Source organism: Calliphora vicina, chromosome X (assembly GCF_958450345.1).
Source record: "Calliphora vicina chromosome X, idCalVici1.1, whole genome shotgun sequence".
NCBI classification, from domain to species: Eukaryota; Metazoa; Arthropoda; class Insecta; order Diptera; family Calliphoridae; genus Calliphora; species Calliphora vicina.
The window spans coordinates 6,483,538-6,505,541 of record NC_088785.1 but is presented as its reverse complement, the minus strand read 5'-3'; the positions used below and the strand labels follow the sequence as shown (position 1 = coordinate 6,505,541).

The following is a 22,004-nucleotide window of genomic DNA, read 5'->3' as shown; positions in this document are numbered from 1 at the left end:
AAATATTCATAAAAAATACAATTAAAAATTAGTAAAACTTTTATAGAAAATACTGTTATAAACAACATTTTCTATAGAAAATACTGTTATAAACAACATTTTCTATAGAAAATACTGTTATAAACAACATTTTCTATAGAAAATACTGTTATAAATATTTCCCGATTTTCTCCAGTTTTCCTTTATTGGACTAACAACATACATATGTATGTGTCAAATAGAAAAATAATTCTTTAAAAATAATGACTAAGTTGAAAGTTATGTGCATTTGAATTTAAAAAAATTTAAAAAGGCAATTTTTCGCTAATTTTTTGGAAAAAAGAACTTTTTTCCTTTTAAGTTATCGCAAAAAATTTCTAAGAGGATGTATAAGGAATTTATACTTTCTGAAAGCTAAGTTTTCATAAAATATTTTAAATGGAAAAAAATTTGAACGAAATTATATTATATCGCATTATAACATTTTTAATTCTATGTATAATTTTCAAAATAATCCAAAAAAACCTTTTCCTGTAAAATTTGTCGCTTACGATAATTTGGCGCCAAGGGCTCGATATAGTTACGAAAAGCGATATCCAGATATTGAGAAAATGGGGATTAGTCTTTTATAAAATTTCAGACTTGGTATCACCAAGTCGGAATTATCTTTGGAGGCCCAAAATCGCCAAACTGACTATAGGGCATTACTACCCTTAGGTAGTAGAGTCGAACATATACCGTTGCTGTTGCTCTGTGTTATAGTCGTAATGCTGGATAAATTACATATTTATTTTTGTAATTGTTAAACCTATCACGAGAGTAAAATTAAAAACATACAATCAGAAATTGGTTTCAATTTATAAATCGAGCTATAAATAAAAGCGATAAATTCGTTTATTGTTTGCTCAATGTAGGCACTCATAAGCGAATAAGTAAATTTTTTATTTTTACATGTGATTAATGTGAAAAATTTAAAACAATCGCACATACCTAGAGAGAATTTTGGATACACAGCCATGACTGACACGCAATTGTCGTGATATATCACAGGGCCTCACACCATTGTGCGCCAATTCAACAATCCTTTGCCGCACCACATCTGGCAGTGGTCTGCCATTGACAAAAACTCCACCCAGTTGATTGACACCGCCATGACCTGTTTGATGAAAAGTAAACAATTAAAATAACATCAAATAAAATACAATTTTTCATAAATCAATTTTACATTTGAATGTAAATTGTATGTTTTAAAAATTAAAGGCCCAACCATAATGTGCATAAGCTAGCTTAAGTCAAATTATGTACATACATATGTTGACGTCAAGTTTCATAAACTATCATTTGCTAAAACAAAGTACGAAACTGAGCGGACATTCGGTACGGAATCGGCTGCTTTTTGAAGAAACATTTAATCATTAAATAATTTGTATAAGTTATTTTGTAATGGATTTGAATAAAAGAGAAATTTAATAATTCGATAAGGAATTACATAATTCTAAATCTTATCTTATATATAAATAGGCCACACGTTTTTTTGAAACATATATGGTTTAAAAGGTTTTTGCTCTAGATGTGCACAATATAAAAAAATATTTAAAAATTCTTTCCATAAAAGTGGTAAAAAACGTTTTAAAAGTGGTCGAATTTCGGCCACCAGGCGATCCTAGTATAGATAATTACTTCTCAAAAGAATGAATGCTTAGGAATTAATTCGAAGTGAATACTTTAATGGAATGGTTAAGAGAAAAAATAAAAGTTGTGTAATTTTCAGTTTTGTTATCAAATAAATTTATATTAATCTTCATAAAGTTCAGAATACAACTTTATGACAGAGTGACAAAACTATAATACAACTTTTGTATGGAAATTGGTATTAAAAGATTTCGTTATAATTTTGTCATTGTCATAAAGTTTAGAATACGGTTGTATATAGAGTGGTCAAACCGGTTTTCGAATTATTCGAAAAACCGGTTTTTTTGTAAACCGGTTTTTTCAAGAGGCCGGTTTTCGAGTTATTCGACAAACCGGGTTTTTTGTCGCGAATTATTCGACAAAATCGAATAATTTGTTTGTGTTATATTTAAATTAAAAAACCAATGTAAACAAACTTTGGCAGATAGAAGTTAGAAAATATATCGATCTAAAAATAATCTGCTAGTTTTTTAACTGTAGTGAATTTGCCTTGTTATACAGTATGCAGAAAAACTTTTTAATAGAGTTTTTGAAAATTTTAAACAGTCAGAACTAAATGAAAGTTCATCTGATTTGGAATATGTTGAAAGTGACTCGCAAAATTTAGAAGCTCAGCTCAGTTTAACATTAAGATGTTTAAAATCCACTTAAAAGATCTAATATTGTAACAACTAGCTACTTTAACAGTTAATCCCACTTAAACTGAACGTGTTATTTCTGTTTATTATACCCTTCACCATGAGTGGCAAGGGTATATAAAGTATATATATTCTGGATCGTTATAGATAGCGGAATCCATATAGCCATGTCCGTCTATCCGTCTGTGTGTTGAAATCAACTTTCCGAAGCCCCCAAATAACTTACATACACGATTCATACATCAATATCTCAGAAATTCTTCCGGCTCGGTCGCTATTTAAAATCGAGAAAATCGGTCCACAAATGGCTGCGATATAAGGAAAAAACTAGGACAACCTCGATTTTTGACCTATTTTTGACCAATATCTGAATTACTAAGTCATTAATATAGACAATATGGATATCTAATGATAGATATTTCAAAGACCTTTGCAACAACGTATATAAGACCAAAGTAAGTTGGACATACAATGTTTCAAAATCGGAAAAAATTATTTTTTAACCCGAATTTTTTTTTTATCAAAAATTTTTTTTTGGTCATTAATTCTTTTTCCAAAAAAAAATAATTAAAGAAATTAAAAAAAAAAAATTTTTTAAAAAAATTTAAAACATTAAAAAAAAAAATTTGATTTTGTTTAAATAAAAATATTTAAAAAATATATATTTTTAAGTATAATTTGGTGAAGGGTATATAATATTCGGCACAGCCGAATATAGCTCTCTTACTTGTTTTTTAATAAAAATAAATTTAAAGTTATGTTAAATAAATTAAGGTTATGTTAAATTCATTTTTAAAATACTGAATGAACGATTTTTTAATTAGTTTTATTAAATAAAGGTATTTAGCTTAATTTATACCTGGATTCATAAATTGAAAAAACCGGTTATTCGAACCGGTTTTTGAGAGAAAAAACCGAAAACCGGTTTTTAAAATTTACGCTTTTTCGAATTATTCGAAAACCGGTTTTTTGTATATGTCGAATATTTGATCACCCTAGTTGTATATATAAAAGATTTGTTTGCAATTTATTTTAATTCATTGAGACTTAGTTTTTGTTATATTAAATCAATTAAATTTGATGTTTTTTAATGTGAAACAAAAATCCCGAGATCCTGGAATTTACATTTATAAAATCCCGAATACTGGGATTAAAAAATCCATTCCCGTTTGGCATCCCTAATATAAACTAAATTGATGGATCTGTTTAGCAAAATTCTAGCTTCAATAACGATTTATTTGACAGGTGCTTTGGCATTTCAGTAAAATTATGAAATCAAATTCATCCCTGGTTTACAGTTGTATTGTGAGGTAGATTAGAATGTGTTCAAAGAGACTGACTGCTGTCTAGATTATGTAGTGTTAACACAATTTACATTTTGTAATTCAAGGGATTTGTTTATAATAGAAATGAACTTATTATATCAACATACATAGATGTTGAAGAGTATTCCCAGCAAACATTCAGGTTTGATATTAAATTGGGTTCGATTCGAAACAAAATCTTTATCAAAAGCAAACGTATTATACAGGGCTACAAAAAACCTTTTTTTTGCATCGTAATTTGTTTGAGTCAATTTAAATACATACATAGTACATGTGATTGTTGTGTGAATTGAATCTGGTTCTCGTGAGAAATTCTATATATATTCCAAATAATGTTATTTATAGGCTTAGAACTTATTAGCACATGTATCTAAATTAGTGGCCGGCACTCATAGCCACCAGAGGCCGAACATAATCGGTTATTTACCAGTACACTACAAATTATAATTTAGAAATAAAAGTCATTACACTGAGGGAAAAACGACGTTGCAAAATCGACAACGGTTGGTGTCATTTTGACACCATACGGTGTCACGAATCGACAACAATTATTCGCAACGTGAGTTGCTTTTTATAAGTGTGTTTTAATTTTATTTACATTAAAAAATTTTAAATATTTTAATAAATAGTGATGCAAATAAATGGTTTAAAAACCAAAATATAAAAGAAAGTGTAATTGTGTTTGACTGCGAATTTGTGTTGATGCAGATGAAGATCCAGGCAGAGAAGACCACCGAATCCAGTGACGACATACAAGTCCAAATGGAAACTTATAGTTTTTATATTTATTTTATATTTAAGTAGTTATAAGTATTGTATTAAAAAAAATTAAAAAATAAAGAAATTGTTATTTATATTAATTACCAAAAAAATAGAAAGGAAAAATTGTCAGGTGTCAAATCGTACACGAACGGTATCAAGTCGACAACTTATGGTGTCAAATTGACAACGGCCTGGTGTCAAATCGTACACAAACGGTGACAAATTGTCAACAGTCTGTTATAAAATCGTACACAAACGTTGTCAAATCGACAACGGATGGTGTCAATTCGGCAACGGAATGGTGTAATTTTTTCGTTGTCAAATTGACACCGTTCGTGTACAATTTGTACACATACGGGGTTGATACACTATTGACACCGAATGGTGTCAAATTGTACACGGATGTGTTAATTTTTTCGCTGGGTGTATATATGAATCTAAATTGACTAATAAATCGTATATAATTTAATAAATATTTGACAATAATTGTGACCAGGTCACTCATTTGTTTTTCGGGTATCATCATTTTTCTGAAGGTTTTCTGAACGTTTCGAAACATAGGATAGGAAAGCGGCAACATTATTTTTTTTCTTCTTGGACCAGCACTCAGGGGATGACCCATACTCATGCAAAGCATTGTGTTGGAACTAGGAAAATAGGTTATGGTCTTCCTTTTTAGGAATTGACGTTACATTGGCAACCTTCCAACATACAGGAAATTTGCCGGCACGGTATAAAGTACGGAAAAGGTTAGCTAATAGACGTTAGCTAGCGTCGAAGAACACTGCGTCAAGACCAGTGCTGGTATACCATCTGGCCCGGGAGACTTATTTACGTTGATAAAAGCCAGAAAATAAAACGACAGTATGCAGTTTCGCAAAGATATGACTTTGTGTTTGTTGGGCTGTGTCAATTAGATAATTTTGCTGATGAGGATGACTTTTCGACTCGGGTTTATAGTATTGTTAAATGTAATATAAAAAAAAATAATAGCAAGAGAAAAACTTTCCACAAAAGGCAACAAAACCAAACGTACGACGACCGACAGCGTTGTTAAATAAACACAATACAATGCTGCAACAAACAAACAAACACATTTAGAATTTAAATAATGTGTAACAATTAGGGTTTGGGGTTCTGGAATTTTTAATTTTTTTCCCGGCAAAAAACGGGATATTTCAAATTAACGTAAGTTTAAAATTGTTTCGCAACCAACCAGTGAATTTGCAAGAAAGAATGTTACAAAAATTTATGATTTTTTGATTTGCAATTGTTTTTTAAATGTGTAATTTTATAAATTTTGGTATTTTTCGTTGAACTAAACTTAAAAACAATCAAACAGTTGAAACATGTTATTATTTCTTGAAAAATAAAATTATTAAGCAGAAAACATAAAACAATGTTTTAAAATATAAAATCGTCTGTCTTGAGAAATATATAAAGAGTGAAGAAATTAAATTTTTCATTAACGTTTCCCGGGAAAATATATACCGGAAAACCGCAAACCCTAGTAACAATGTATGCTTCTGTGTGTCTTTTTTGTTTTGTATGGATGTAGTTAGTATCTGTGTATTTATTTACACTTTGAAGAGCATACAAGCAAAATTCTTTTCGATTGTTCTTTTTTTTATTGTTTGTTTTATTTGTTAGTTGAAATGAAAACAAAAAAAAAAAAAGTGAAACATACAGCCAGCCAGCCAGCCAACAACAACTAACAATTGTTGAATTTATGCAATTGTTGCTATTTTATTATGTTTCTATTCGATAATAGTTGCCGTATGACATTTGGAATCACTGCAGTACAACTGACTTGACTGACTGATGTTCGTGTAAGTAGGACGTAGGACGACTATATTGTTATTTAATAACAATAATAGAAATAATAAGGACATCATACACCGGTACAAATAAATCTCTTGTGTAAGGCAATGCAATGCAAAGCTGCCACTCGAGAGCTGAGTCCTCTGCAACACAACACAACACAATACAATACAATTAAATACAATAGAATACACTTAACTTAGGTTATTCTTATTGTTATTATATCACCTTTTATTACATATGGATGTATTATATACATATACATATGTATGTATGTATCTATCTATGTATCTTTTGGATGATATAGTTTGTGTATGCATCCATCTATGCATGTCATTTTAAATTCTGTGAATATTTGTGAGTGTTTGTTTTATTTAACGTTTTGTTTTGAGTATATTGCCTTTAATTTATTGTTTGCACAGCTAAGGAAAATACAATTGAATTATTCACAGGAGACTTGGTCCACTCAATATTCAATATATGTATGTTGGAACATTGCATTGAATTGGCATTTGGCTTGACGTTTTTTTTTTATCTTGACTGCTTAGTTTTTCCTTACCAGAAATATACCAACAATTCCTAATCTTACTAGTAACAATGGTATGTTTGTATGTATATGTTTTCATTAAGTTTTTAATTTGTACAATATTCATTAGCAATCATATAAAGTAGTTATGTTGGCCACCAATAAACAAAATTATCGTTGTAACTAAAATGTGATTCTAGAACAAGTCCTAGAATAAGCTAGGTAACAGAATAAAAATGTTGGCAATTCCATGTCATCGTACGTGACATTTAAACGCCTATAGGGTGGAATAGATTTTGCAAAAATAAGAGTATCTGAAAAATAATTTTTTCTTTATGTTCCATTCAGAGGTTACTTTATTTTAAAAAGATAATTCGAAACATTGTTGTCCAAAATATCGAGCGAAATATGGGTATACGTACGTGACATAAACCGGAGGTAATTTTGAGGTACATGTAGAAATATGCGAAAATTTGAGAATCGTAATAGGCGTTATGTTTTCTTTTAATTTCTTACACTAAACCAAATATTTTTCCTTTACAATCCATCCATCCATCCATACGTGACAGATTTTTCTCTTATAATAAAACAATATACATATATTCTGTAAATATACATATGTATACAAAGACTAAAAAAGAGAATTGAAAATATACATTCGGTTTCAATAAACAATTTGATAATAGCAAAAAAAAACAATCAGAGTCAAATTCATTTCATACTACATGCTAATTGGGAGCTTAGTTTTCGCCGTAAACTTAGCCTAAAACATACCAATTAAATTAAAAAATTAAATATAGTCAATTTAGGGCCATTATTACAACTTGCCGTTATAGTTAAAGTTGACTTTAATTTTACCTTTTTCTATTGCTTAAAGTTACCTTTAACTATAAAGGCAAGATGTAATAATGGCCCTTAAACTATTAAACCCTTAAATTGTTGTAACAATCTCTAAATACTTTCACATAGTTAGTAACATTTTAGTGTTTTCTGCTATTCAAATCATCTTGAAAAAAAGTTCGAAGGGTTTTTGTTTTTTTTCAGTCGTGGTTGTCATTCATGAGGAGTTGGCCATATGTGGTAACAATTTCAAGATCTATCAAAATATATGACAACAATAAAGACAGCGTTTTTGTTAAAAAAACACAGAATTGCATGCATTATTGTTTTGTTCTATATGAAGGGGACCTGTCCTTTGGCGAGTCGTATTAAGGCGTAAATTGACACCTTTTAAACACTAATACAAACAAACAAACGTTTTTGACTTTGGATTTATTAATGAATTATCAATTATTTTTAATTGAATTTTGTAACCATTAATTGTTAATAAATTGTCAACTGCTTGCTAGATTTGGACATGTTAAGTGATATGTTCTATTTTTATAAGCTTGAACAATTTACGAAAAATTTCTTGCTACAGAGCGGTATTGAGTCTCATTAAATTCCCTCTGCTGTCTCCGTTTGACAATAGTTGAATAAAATCATCAAACTATTGCGTACGACTCATACATATGTACATTATACCGCCCCTTAAAAAAAGATTTACTTTTAACGGATCTTTTTTGTTCATTAGTTGCTAAAGGTACTAGCAGCTTAAATTTGAGGCAAATCGGATAACTTGAACCCGTGCCGGAAATCGATTAAATGTTGTGAAATTGAATCTTGATGTTTAAGTAATATGTTCCGAACTGAATGTAAAAAATAATGTGAATTGAAAAATAACCAAGTTATATGTATTTAACTGGTATTAATAATGTTTTATTTATAATTTTCTCTGACAGTTAAGATTTATTTTAAACGTTTAAATAGTAATGTTGGATTAGCAACAAATATTGTTTCAGTTAATTTTTGACACTTAATAACAAAATAAGATCCATCCACAGAGAATCTATTTTTTCGGGGCCTGGTCTAATGAACATACATACTTATATAGATATCTACTTATAAATATACAAAAGTCATATTAACATTTTGTTTTATTATTATTATTATTATGTACATGTGTAGGGATGTAATAGATTTCTATTAATTAAGCATAGATTCTGCACACCACATTTCAGATAAGTTTCTATGATATTACAGAAGTCTATTAATTAAAATGAACGATAAATGTAAATGTAATGCATTTTTTTTAATATAACTGAAAAACTCAAAAACATAGATATTTTTCACATTTTATTTCAGAAATTTTTGTACAACATTTGGCCTCACTATAAAATTCTTAATTAAAGAATTAATTACACCAATTTGTGAAAATTATTTACATGACCTGATGAAATATTTTAAACTACATAGTAATGTCTGATATGAACTTTAGAATTTGAATTTATATTAGCGGTATTCACAATCTTGTTGAAATGGTCTAGCATCATTGCAAATGCAAATTTTACAGTAATCCAATAACAAAATACAAACAAAAATCTATACAATTTTTCATTTGCAATGATGCAAGACCATTTTCACAAGATTGTGAATACCGCTATTTTACTTATGTAGTATGTCTATATCGTTGCATTTGACTGTTTGATTTGTAATATTTTGAAATTTGATTGATTTTTGTACGAAGCCATGCCCTTAAAGAATAGATGGGTCTTAATTTATTCATTAATAGCTAAAACTAACTATTGCACAATCGGATAAATTTTAAAATTGCGTAAATAATTGTACTTTTTTGATTAAAATAGTAGAAAACATGAATATCGAGTTAAAAATAACTAAGATATAAGCATTTTTCCATGTCATATATTTAAAAAAAATAGTTTTTGCTCAATACATGGTCAGTAGGGTGGTTTTATAAAATCGATTTCTGATTTTTATAGATGCTCACGTCTAGAATTGTGCCATTTAGTGTAAAAATACGATTGTTAAAGTTTTAGCTCAATCGGACTTTGCTTTCCTGTGCCGAAAGTGCCGCGAAGTTTTAAAAATGACTACATACTAATTTTTCTCATTTTGACAAGAAATTTAGGGAAAAAAATTAACATATTTCGAGAAAAATTAAAATAAAAGGTAATTTTTATTTAAAATACATCCGTATTTACTTGTGTATGAGTTTTTGTCTTCGAAAAATATTTTTTTTTACGGCTGTAATTTTAAAATTTTTAAAAATTTTGTTGAACAAATTTCAGAATTTTTTGATCATCACATTGGGATTTATTCAGATCATAATAGGGAATAAAAATATGAAAAAATTATGTCAATACCTCCTACAGTTCTTCCGTAACTACGATATAAATTTTGTGATTTTCGGGAAAAACCATTTTTTTTGCACTATTTTGGCGAATGAGACCAATTTCCTTACTATTATAAATTTTAAGTAAAACCCATTCATAATATTTTTAGTCCTGGTAATTTTAAATATTGTCTGAAAGTTTCACTAAAATCGGAAAACGTTAACCTTTAAATCGTGAAGGTCATAAGTCAAAATTTTCAATATTTGTAATTTCTAATGGAAAGATACCCAAATGTTATATATTTTTGGGCCGATTTTAATGAAATTAAGAGAAAATATAACATGAAGTCCAGAATTTAAAATAACAGTCGAATATATAAGAGTCCTATATCTATATCTGGATTACTAAAACATTAATATAGACAATATGGACATCTAATGATAGATATTTCAAAGACCTTTGCAACGACCATATTAAATTTTTAAATTAAATGAATAATAATTTTGAAAAAAAAAATTAAAATAACAATTCGAAAATTAGTATTATTTTAAGGCATTTTGACATGATAGCAGGGAGACCTTGTGAATTAACCAAATATCTATAGCTTTCCTAAAGCGAAAAACAATAAATTGCAGAGAATTTTTTAAATAGTATGTATTTTAATTGGGAATTTAGCACATTAAAACTTAAACCTTTTAAAATTAAGTTTTGTATTTCTAAAAATAACTTTTAATGAAAAACTGATTACTTTCTATCATACTATGATATATGATTTGATTGGATCATAATATTATTACTTTGGGTCATATTAAGATTGCTTGGAATCATATATGTATATGAGTACTTCAAAACATATTATGATGTATGGCAATGATTACTACTATATTTTTTATCATAATATGATATTTTATGATAATATACCTTATCATAAGCAAAACAATTTTTAAAGGGCTCGTCTAATGTACGTACACTTGGCAAAGTTCTAATTATTTTATTCTCAAATATCCTTTGGATTCATTTAGCTTGCTTTTTTTAATGATTGCTGAAAATTTCGCACTTTTCAAATGGTGTGGAAATGTGCAAAATTATAATTAGTGTTTACACTGATGTTCTCGTATGATTGTATGCATGTCACCACACTTTTGGAAATGCTTGAGTGCATCAACAAATTGTGTATAATGTGTTTTTTAATAATTAAATAAGAGCGGCATTTATCAAAAACAACAAAAAAAAAAAAAACAAGTTTGTGTTAATATTTGATTATTTTTCATTCAGATTTTTGGAACTTAGTGTTGCACAAAGTCAACATATTTGGGGTATTCACACGGTCTACTATTTGGTCATAGTTTAAACAAATTTTTGTTGTGTTTCAAACAAAAAAGTTCTAAACTAATAAGACTATTTCAACAATGTTTAAAACACAACAACAACTATTAAAATATATTAGGACATTATGACTAATAGCTGACCGTGTGAATACCCCAATTAAATGTTCGAACGAAGAACATTTCCCAATGCAAAATAAGATACATATTTTGTTTTCTTTTTTAGTTAAATATTGAAAATAAAATCAAATTAATGATTTTTAAATAGATGCGTATTTTAGGAAAACTAAAATTGATAATATCGGATTTGACATTTCTAATTTTAATGATTATTACGATGACGTTTTGAAGAATATTCATATTTAAAGAAAATAATTACAAATATTGTTGAGTTTTGAGTGACTATTCGAAAAATCCTATGGTTTTTGGCTTAATTTAGTATAGCAAAGTTTCCCATTTGTTTTTAGGACAAAATTCTAAATTAAAATTTTTGCAAAATGCGTGGTTTTGGCATTAATATAACAAAAACAAAAATGTTTCACTTTTTTTACCAAAATAAAAAAAATGTTTGACTTTTTTTCAAAATGGGCCCTTTACATTTTTTTCAAAAGAAAGCTTAGGTCTTTGCCTTGGAGAGATTTTTGATCACATAGTGGGATGCGAGTGGAATATATGAAATTTTTTACTTTTGGGAGTCATTGATCCGAAAACTTTAAATAATATTTAGATGACATTAGAGTGTAGGTGCTTGAAGGCTTTTGAAATTCAGCCTGCTGTTTGGTTTAAAACCAATACTTCGCTTGACCAAAAATTGCAATTAACATTTGGTCAAAAAATCTGATAGAACCAAAAGAACAAAAACAAAAAATTCCTTCAATTGTGTTCGAGAGTTAGTATGTATAAAATGTCTTTGAAAGGTAAAAATTCCAAAATTAATTTAAATCGGTCGAGCCGATTTTTCTCGACTACTCTATCCAACAAAACATAATTTCTATACGAGAAGCCCTGCATAGTTTTTTCGTTCACTTTTTTATTAATGTGTAATTTTGTATTAGTCTCCGGGAATGGAAGAAATTCGGAAAATACTTTACATAATATTGTTTTTTTGTTTTTTCTTTTCACTATAGCAATTATGGGTAATATTTGGAGCACTGTACGTAAGTAATAACATTAAATTAAGAGTAGACATATGTTGTTGCTTTCAAAATCGGGTCCAATGTTTCTATTATTATAAATTCCGAATTTGTAGCACTTTAACAATGTACATATATATATATTTAAAAGTACTTATGCTTTAAAATAAATAATAAATAATAATGTAGAGTAGATATTTGTTTACATGTATAATATTCCATCATATTTTGATTGTAACGATATGCTGTGGACAAATCCATGGTAGTTTTGTGTTGTGATTGTTTTTAATACAATTACGAATAGTTTGTTGCTGGTATCTGGAACCGGAACTGCAATTTGTTGTATTGTATATTTAATTCAAAATATTGTAGGTTTTTTTTGTCGTTGGTTTGACACAATTACACTGACATTTAACACATATTCAATCATACATATCTAGTTGCCTGTACATGTGTACATTTCTCTATTCTATTAAATTTTTTTTTTATTTACAAAAAACACGTTCATTTATTAGCGAAAATATTCGAAAATAATCGATTTTTATACCCTACACCATCATATTATGCGTTTGTTCTGACGTTTGTAACTTAGAATCACTTTCAGGGTTGATTAAACGATGTCCGTCCGTCTGGATAAACTTTGTACGCAAAGTACAGGTCGCAGTTTTAAAGATATTTCCACAAAATTTTATACATATGTACGTTTAGTTTGGGGTACAGGGACGAAGCCTATTGAAATATACCCCATACAAATGTTCTCTCGAAATAGGTCATTAATATTTTATTTATACAAAAGTCATGTAACCAAATTTTATGACAATAACTCTTATCCGGAAATAAATAAATAAATGTCTTAAAAATGTGGCTGTCGAAATAAAATTAAACAGAAATAAGTTCATAATCGGTCCACAATTAGTCATAGCTCCCATATACGGCCCACTCCCGGAAATCACTTTAACATGCATAAATATTTTACAAGTATAAATGCACGGTGCTACGATGGAAAAAAAACTTGGAAAACGACCTAGCATGGGTTATAGGTCTTGCTGAGTACATTACAAATTGTGTCCAAAAATTTCAAAAATTCAGAAGTTATTCTAAAAAAAACCGTTTTCAGTGATGTTCGACCTGTAACTCAGTCAGTTTTTGTCCGATTTAAATTTGTTTAATGTGCTTGGAAAGAAAACTGATTACGCTTTAAAATTACATGCATTTATTGATACATTTTTAAGTTATAAGTATTGTTTTTGTTGAGTATATCTAAAAACAAAACCAAAATGTATCGACTTTTTTGATTTTAGTCGCTTTTCATTGATTATTTTGATATGAAAGCTTATAAAAATGTATATCAATGTATAAAGAAAATTTAGTTTTTAACAAGACTTGGTTTTAATTTTTCAAATCAGATGAAAACTGAAGAAGTTATTCAACTTTTCATTAATACCTTTTTTAGTATTTTCTCCCTCAGCGCATATGATTAAAAAAAAAAAACAAAAACTATACAAACAAATTTTCAAGTTACAAGGTAAACTTTTTTGAATTTTTTATGAAAAAGTTTAATAACTTTTGCAAATATAAAACGATTTTAATAAGTAATGTCATGTTTTAGTCTTTAAAACACTGTGCAAAAAAAATATGGTTTCATAGAAAAAAATTAAAATAACTATTGTTGAATTTGAAAAGAAAAAAATAATTTTAAACTTTTTATAAAAACTTGAACAATTTTTTTGAAATATACATTTTATGCCTAGATAAAAGGAAAGAAGCTTAATTCTTTGTCTATCCACAATTGTTAAAAATTTTTAAATCGGTCTAAAAATGTGTGAGTTAGAGATACTAAAGTACTACGACCTACCCTAAAACAGTTTTTTTCAAAATAATATCTTTGAAAATGATTTTAGTATGACCAAACCCCCCCCCCCCACAAGGCCTATAACCCCAAGTTCTGACAAAAAGTGTCATTTTGTAGCAGAGTGTAATTATCGAGAGAAAATGTAAGTTTTATGTACACAGAAATCATGCTACTCTATGTGTCTGTGATCGGTCCATAATTTGCTCATATACTCGGTGTAGGGTATTATATGGTCGGGCTTAACCGACTATACTTTCTTACTTGTTTTCTTATATGTATTTTATAATTATAATTTGTAATTACATGAATTATTTCTTTTCCTTTATTTACAAAATTGTGACTAGGTATGATTTATTATTATATTTTTACTTTTTATTTTTTTTTTGGTAATAATTTTTATTATTGCAACTTTTTGATTTATATTTAAACAGATATTATTGAACTATTTTTTTGTTATTTATTTAAATTAGTTTTTCTAAATTTTGAATTTGTATAACACACGTGTATTTCTATTATTATTATTGTTGTTGATGTTAGTTGAAATTTGTTGTCTGTTTAATATCGAGGAATTTAACGTACCGAACTGCTGCCACGTAACGCGTTTAAGACGAGTTGTTATTGCGGTTACAAAACGATCGGAATTCGGTGTGCGTTTTTCCTTTTCTTGTCTTGATAATTTTATATGTGAGTGTGTGTGTTAAGCTTTTTGGATACTGGATAAAATATCAACAACGTAAAGGAAAACCGTTTCCAATAAAGGTTTACCACAAGATTGCAGATAACTTGTCGCTGTGTATTTATGTAAAGGTGTAAGTGTGTTGTTTTGTTTTGTTTAAAATATACATACATACATATATTTTTTATTCACTTTTTTTTGGGGGTTCGTATTAAATGTCACGCCGCCACTTTTGCTTTGCAATGTGTGTCAACAAATCAGTGGGCAGATAACGAACCGTGGTGCATCTAACAGCCAGCCAACCAACCGTTGTTGGAAGATGTTGTTAATTCGTAACATCAGCGCCAGGCCAAAGAGTGAGCAGTGCCATAACATCTACAAGTCATACACAGATGCGCGCGCGTCTTCCTCAAGTTTCAAATATTTCAAATCATTGCTCGAAATCATCATCAACAATTTTAAATTTGCTTTTCTGAATTTAACTGCTAAAGCACACAACACACACTCATATAAACAGAGAACAAACCAAAAAAAAAACTAAATAAAAATAATTTAACACATATTTTTGGGCACAAAGAAAACCGTTTATTCTTGTTGACTTCACAACTAACAAATCTCTAACTAATGCGATGTAAGTAAATATTCCAAAAATGCTCAGATTTCTATCCTTACATTTTGCCGTTGTCTCTTGGTTGTTTTGCTTATTTTGTATTGTTTTTGAATTATAAGCAAAAATAAATAATAAAAAAAAACAAACAAAAAAATTAAATAGAAACGTATAAGAAAGACATTTATGCATTACGAACGACATTCACAGGAGAATAAAATAACAACCGAGACAAGGCAACAGTAACAGTGATGCTGTGTCGGTCTGTCCGCTGCTGTATGTAACTAATACTTGTGCAATTGGCACTGTCACAGACACCAGAAGAAAATCCCAGCAGTTATGCAAGTAGTCAATGTATACCTTTGTCTGTAATATCTCCATTTTATACATATACTTTGCAAAGAGAAGTCAATTGATTACTTTATACTACCCATGTAACCTAGCGTGAAGTCAATTGTCACTTTAGTGTCTCTAAGTAATCTAGAGTGTAATTTCTTTAAATTTTTATTTTGTACTGCACTTTAGAAATTTGTTATTTTACCCACTAGAAGTAATCTATTGGAGAGTTGCCGTAGAAAGGTTTATTTACAAGCACTCGGTTATTGGACTATTTGAGGGGAAATTAGCAGCTGAATCTATGTAAGCGGCATGTGAATCCAATGGAGCTGCTATCAAACGTGGGTTAATTGACCCTCTGCTTACAAGTGTTAAAACAACTAGTCATGTAACTACTTATGTAACTAATTGTCACCCTAAGTGATAGGTAAAATGACTAGTTCGGGACAGTCACCAAGAACTGCTGGGATGTTGCTAATAAAATGACAAAATACACAAATTAAGACAATGCCAAAGAAGATAATAGTGCGTTTGTTCACTTATTAATGGTGATGGTGTGTTCGAGTGAGTGAGTGAGTGAGTAAGTGTGTTTGACTGAGCATCTTCTGTTCACTGTAACAACAATGACCGCCCAACCGCATTTGAGCGCAGCCAATACTTGACTGACAAACACGAATAAACCAACCAATAAAGACCAACCCCGCAAAGGAAATTTTAAAAAACAAAAATGTAGTTTAGGTAGGTATGTACATTAGACCTGCCCTTGCTTTGGAAAGGTCTTATAATGATCACTAGTGGCTGAAACCAATTACAAACTTCAGAATTTGAGACTAATCGGATAACGAGAACCTGTCCCGGAAAATACGGATTCCGCTTCTCAAAGAAAATGTAAATTAAATGATGCGGTGCGGATTGTAACTTTATTTTAGACCTTGGAAATAAATATTAAATTCTAGAGAAAAAAAACACTAGTTTACGCAGATATTTGTGTATATATCTTTTGCATGCGGATTCTCGTTATACGATTGGACTCAAATATTTCATCTGTTTTTTAAGGACAGATCTAATGTAGGTATTTAGAAAAAAACCAAGACAAACAAAATAGGGTAAACGCTCCTATAGTCGGCATGACCCAGTAGTCGGCATTTTTGACTTAAAAGCTTAATAAATAAGAATAACGATAATTTTATACAAAAGTAAGATTTAACTTTAATTAAACATACACTCATTTATCTTTATGTAATGTTTAAATTTGGGTGAGATGAGTATTTTCATCTATTTTTATCCTCATTAAGTGACCATCCTTCAACTGGTGCGGAAGTGCCTGTTTTTTAAGAAATTTTTTAGTGGCAAGGCCAACTAAAACAAGTTAGTAACCATATCAATTTAAGTAATATTTTTACCAGAGTGGTGTTAACAGATAAAACTTTGTTTAAATATTACCTACAATGTGAAAGTTTTCACAAAAAATATTTTTTTTGGTTATTTTAATTGATGCCGTCATTAGGAACAAAAATTTCTATGATTTTCAATAGTCGGCATAGTGATGCCGACTTCAGGAAAATTGCTAATTTTTTGTATTAAGCTCAAATTCTACAAATTTGTTTATTACTCATCTCTCTTGACAATAGATTTGAAGAAAATGAGTTTGAAATGAGTTTACCCAATAGTCGGCACAGTTTTAATTGAGCATTTTAAGAACTGCCGAGTATAGGAGACCAAGCATCCTGAACTCGGCAGCAGCTTTTTATTTGACTGGAGATCGTTAAACAGAGTAATATTTAGAGATTCAGTAGGTATTATTAATTCTAACATCTTAGAATTCCAAATATGGACACTCCAGAAAAAAAACCCATGCACCAATATCCTGAAAAAGCCTTAAAATATTTTCTATGCGAGAGAAGGCCCGATTTCTGTATTAGGTGCCAGTAAACAATATGGAGTTCCGCGTTCAAAAATATAGGACAAATTATACGGTTCCGAAGGTCCTATGAGAATGGGGCCGCAAACAGTGTTATCTAATTCCAAAGAAAGTGAGGATTAACTTAACACGGTTCAATCAATCGTGAAGGAAGAGCAGCAAACCACACCATTTGTATATGATCTACCCGGAAAGAAATTGTATAAAGGGGTTTTGAAACTGTTCTCTCTAAAATAATCATGTAAGGTACCTTAATAAACAGGCTCTTTACTAAATCAGTTGAGAAAAGAAACGGATTTGGATCTAGCTTTTGAAATAGTCAACCGACTAGCTCCTAATATGAGCGTAGAATTGATTCCGATGACATTATCGAAGAGAACAATAACTTAAAAATAAATTATCAAACTATTGAAATTGTGAGTAATCTTACCATAGAGGCAGGCACGTTCATAATTAACAAGGAAAAGTTGAAAATATGGTAGTATCGCCAACTTTAGCTGCAGAAAATCACAATGAAACTTGAAACCTGTTCACTACTCATCTCCAACTTTATCAAATAATTATTCAAATACATGGTTTCAGCCTTTTAACTGTTCAAGTCCAATCCCAACAAGTTGTAGTTGTACATTTCAAATGTTTTCAAAGTTTTTTAATAATAGTATGGTCACTGGGATATTGTATATGATTGCGGTAACCATAATATGTTTACGTTACCATTAACATGATTGTAAATAAATATATATTTATGGCAATCATTTTCATGATAATGATTTATCATAATATGTTGATCTCAGAATATGATAACCATAATCCTAGAACAACACAATATGTTGAAGTATTACATCATAAACATGGTTGCCACAAACACATAAATATTTACTACAATCATATGTATATATGATTGCTACAATGATGTGAATGGTAACTTAAACATAAAATAAACATAAATGGTTACCGCAAACATATACATAATTACAGTGATAATAGAAAAATAAAATAAACCAAAACAAATTAAAAAAAGGAAGATAAAACGAGTTAGGGGCACATGTGAAGAGGATTTGGACACAGATCCTGAGGATGATGGTCTAAAAACGTAGGATATGATATTTGCCACAGTGGTTTCACCTCAAATGCACTAATTTATGTTTTTTATTAGTATTTATTTAAATGGCTGATATTTTAAATAAAAACTAACTTGAATTCTTTTAAGATTTTATTCTTTCCTTAATAAAAAATGCTATGCCGACAATTGGGTCACAAATTGCCGACATTAGGATCAAGGGTGCCGACTTCGGGTACAAATCGTGTTTTTTCAAAAAAACGTAAATTGCTCAAATTTAATAAAAACTGCTTGAAAAGAATTAATTGAGTCTAAAACTATACAAATTACTAAACAAGAATAACCCATTTACATCCCAATACCATGTTCGCACTCATAATGGTATCACTTTAAAAACTGAAAAAAAGTTAAACTGCCGACTACTGGTGCATTCACCCTATATCAATCCGAATGAGATATCATTAAACTATGGAGTTTGTTACATGTGTCTCTTGTTAATATGTCTAACCAGCGTCAAACATTTAGCGCTATATTTAGTTGACGTCCATGTGCAAGAAATTTAACGCCCGATTTGTAAAATGTTAAAACTGGGAATAATAGCAGGTCCACGATAACATCATCGCTAACAAGTATCCAATTCCTAATATAGATTCATTACACAAATTGGGATAAGCTCAGTATTTCTCTACAATCGATTTGGGAAAAGATTTCCATCAAAGTATGGCAAAACCTGAACATAGATTAAAAAAAAGGCTTTCGGGCACTACGAATTTGGCAGGATGCCTTTTGACTTCAAAAATTCTCCTGCAACTTTCCATCGTTTAACGAATAGAATATTTGCAGTTTATTTAGATGCGTCTTTACTAGGAAAAAATTTTTTAGACAATAAGAAAAATCTGTTTTAAGACCACAAATGCTTACAATGAAGATGTGTTTATTTTAAATCATGTTACTCTCGTTTTTACTAAAGGTAGTTGGCATTACTCTGTGTAACCATGACTGCTTGTCTTCCCAGTGTTGCCAGTATTTGTTCAGTCCTCATTCCCAGTTTTTATATCATCCCCAAAAATCCCAATTAACAATTTTGTTATCTCTAAAAAGGCACAAATATTTTTTAACGAAATATTATGTGTGAATACTAACTGTGTGAAAAATTTAATAATCAGTCTTTTCACAGCAAACTGAAATATTTTTAATATAGGAAGGGCTAAGTGCTGTAACTCGATAAGCCACAAAATCAGATTTCAGACTTCCCAGAAGTGTTAAAATTTGTATGGCTCAAATATTTGTTATATTTTTCACCTAAGATTTAAAACTGCATCGCGAAATATAACTTTAAATTTTAAAATATCCCAATTTTATCCACATTTGCGACAAAAAATCCCTATTTGGGGACAAATCCCCTAATCTGGCAACACTGTGTCTATCTGAATTCATTGGTTTGGTTTTTTAACGCAAACAAACTATGAATGAAAAAGTAAAACTATAATGCAACGCACAGTTCAAGGTGCCATCGGCAGCACAGCTGATTATAGAAATAGCACGCACAAATGTCAAACTACATATATAAAAAATATCCGCCCGTACGCCCGTATGTCAAACTCTATATATAAAAAATAAGTGAATTCGCCACTGCTGTCACCTTGGCACAGTTCTTTAACAGGAAGCAGTGCGAATTCATTTTATACATATGTATACAAAGTTTGACATTCTCAAAAAGGAGAGAATTATTAGTGAATGCGAAACAGCATATTCCAACATATAAAAAAAAATTAATGAATTTGACTGAATTCGCCACCGCATGCATTTTGCATTTAAATTCTCCTTCAACAATGTTTAAAAATTCTACATAGGTATAACGCTGGTACCTATGTCAAACTGCTTATTTTAAAATCCTAATGAATTCTGTCCCTGCTGTCATATTCTTAAATTCGCAAATTAAACCGTTCCGTTTGGAAGGAAATGAATTGGAAAACATTGGATGATTTAAAAGAATCGTAAAGCAAAGATAACATACACATGTGTTTATAAAAGTAGAAGTGCTCGCAATTCAATAAAACAACAAAAACATTTTAAAATAAAATCGGCTGTCTGTTTCTTTGTCAGCGGCCATCTAAATTTAAAAAAACAACTTATAAGATCCTCGCATCTAATCACTAAGACTCCTTCCTATTTCTTTTGATCAATGCACTCCATCGGAAAATAAAGAAATCACTAAATAGACGGAATCACAAACGCAATATATCATTTGGAAATTAAAATCTAGACTATAAAATTTAACTTACCAAATATTGTGTACCACCACTCCTATAAATTTTAACACTGCTGTATGTAGAGTCTCTTTTTACATTGCTTCTGAGCAGCATTTATTTCCTAAACTCCCCGTTTCCGTTGTACCATAAGCTTCTTAGCTTGTAAATTATTACCAGTAAAACGTCTAATAACTATTGGCAACAAGAGACATAGAAAACGATCGTTTTTGAAAGTTATTAAACTGCTTGCATTGGTGTCTGGTCCAGTAATATGTCTTGGAAGCTTTAAGGGACCTCTTAACATGGATTCGAGACCACAGTCATTTGTGGATATCAGTCTTTACAACGTCTGACACTTTATGTGTTATATGATGTATAATCATAATTTTTCTTTTCACCAAACAAACAAACATATTTACATTCATCCAAACATATATCCACACATCTATACAGATTGTTGCTTACATACTTTTCCACCAATCGGCGTTTTCGTTTGTACGATTGTGCTGCTCCAACCAACGCAACGAACCAATCATTAAACTACTTTGCTACTTGAGTATTTTATTGTGTATAAGAAATTGTAATTAACTTGCTCTCAAAATGTGTATTCTTCTCTCTTTTTCTATATGTTTAACACAGTATTCTGGTCATATTTTCACTCTGTCTCTAATACTCTATCTCTCCCTTTCGCTCCTATAAGCTGGAAAAAAAATCTCAAAAGTTATAATGTGTGTAAAATAAAGTAAAAATACTTGTGCAAACGTTTACACACACACACTCACTTTTGAATACTTGGATATATAGTAGTGTTGCCAGAAATAAAATTCAAATTATGCCTAAACGTGAAAAACTAAATGTAAAAATTTTCTACAGAATAAAAAAAGAAAAGCTGAATGAATGTTTTTAACGTCACAAAACAATTAATT

The 22,004-nt window shown here is 29.7% G+C and overlaps 1 protein-coding gene across 1 annotated transcript in view; it reads right to left on the bottom strand.

Annotated features, from left to right (window-relative positions):
* The window catches only part of sv (shaven), a 93,352-nt gene that overhangs the window by 39,979 nt on the left and 31,369 nt on the right, over positions 1–22,004 (bottom strand). Inside the window, exon 5 of the mRNA XM_065514749.1 lies at positions 970–1,135. Coding sequence (XP_065370821.1) covers positions 970–1,135 — 166 coding nt within the window. The remainder of the gene's footprint in view (positions 1–969; positions 1,136–22,004) is intronic.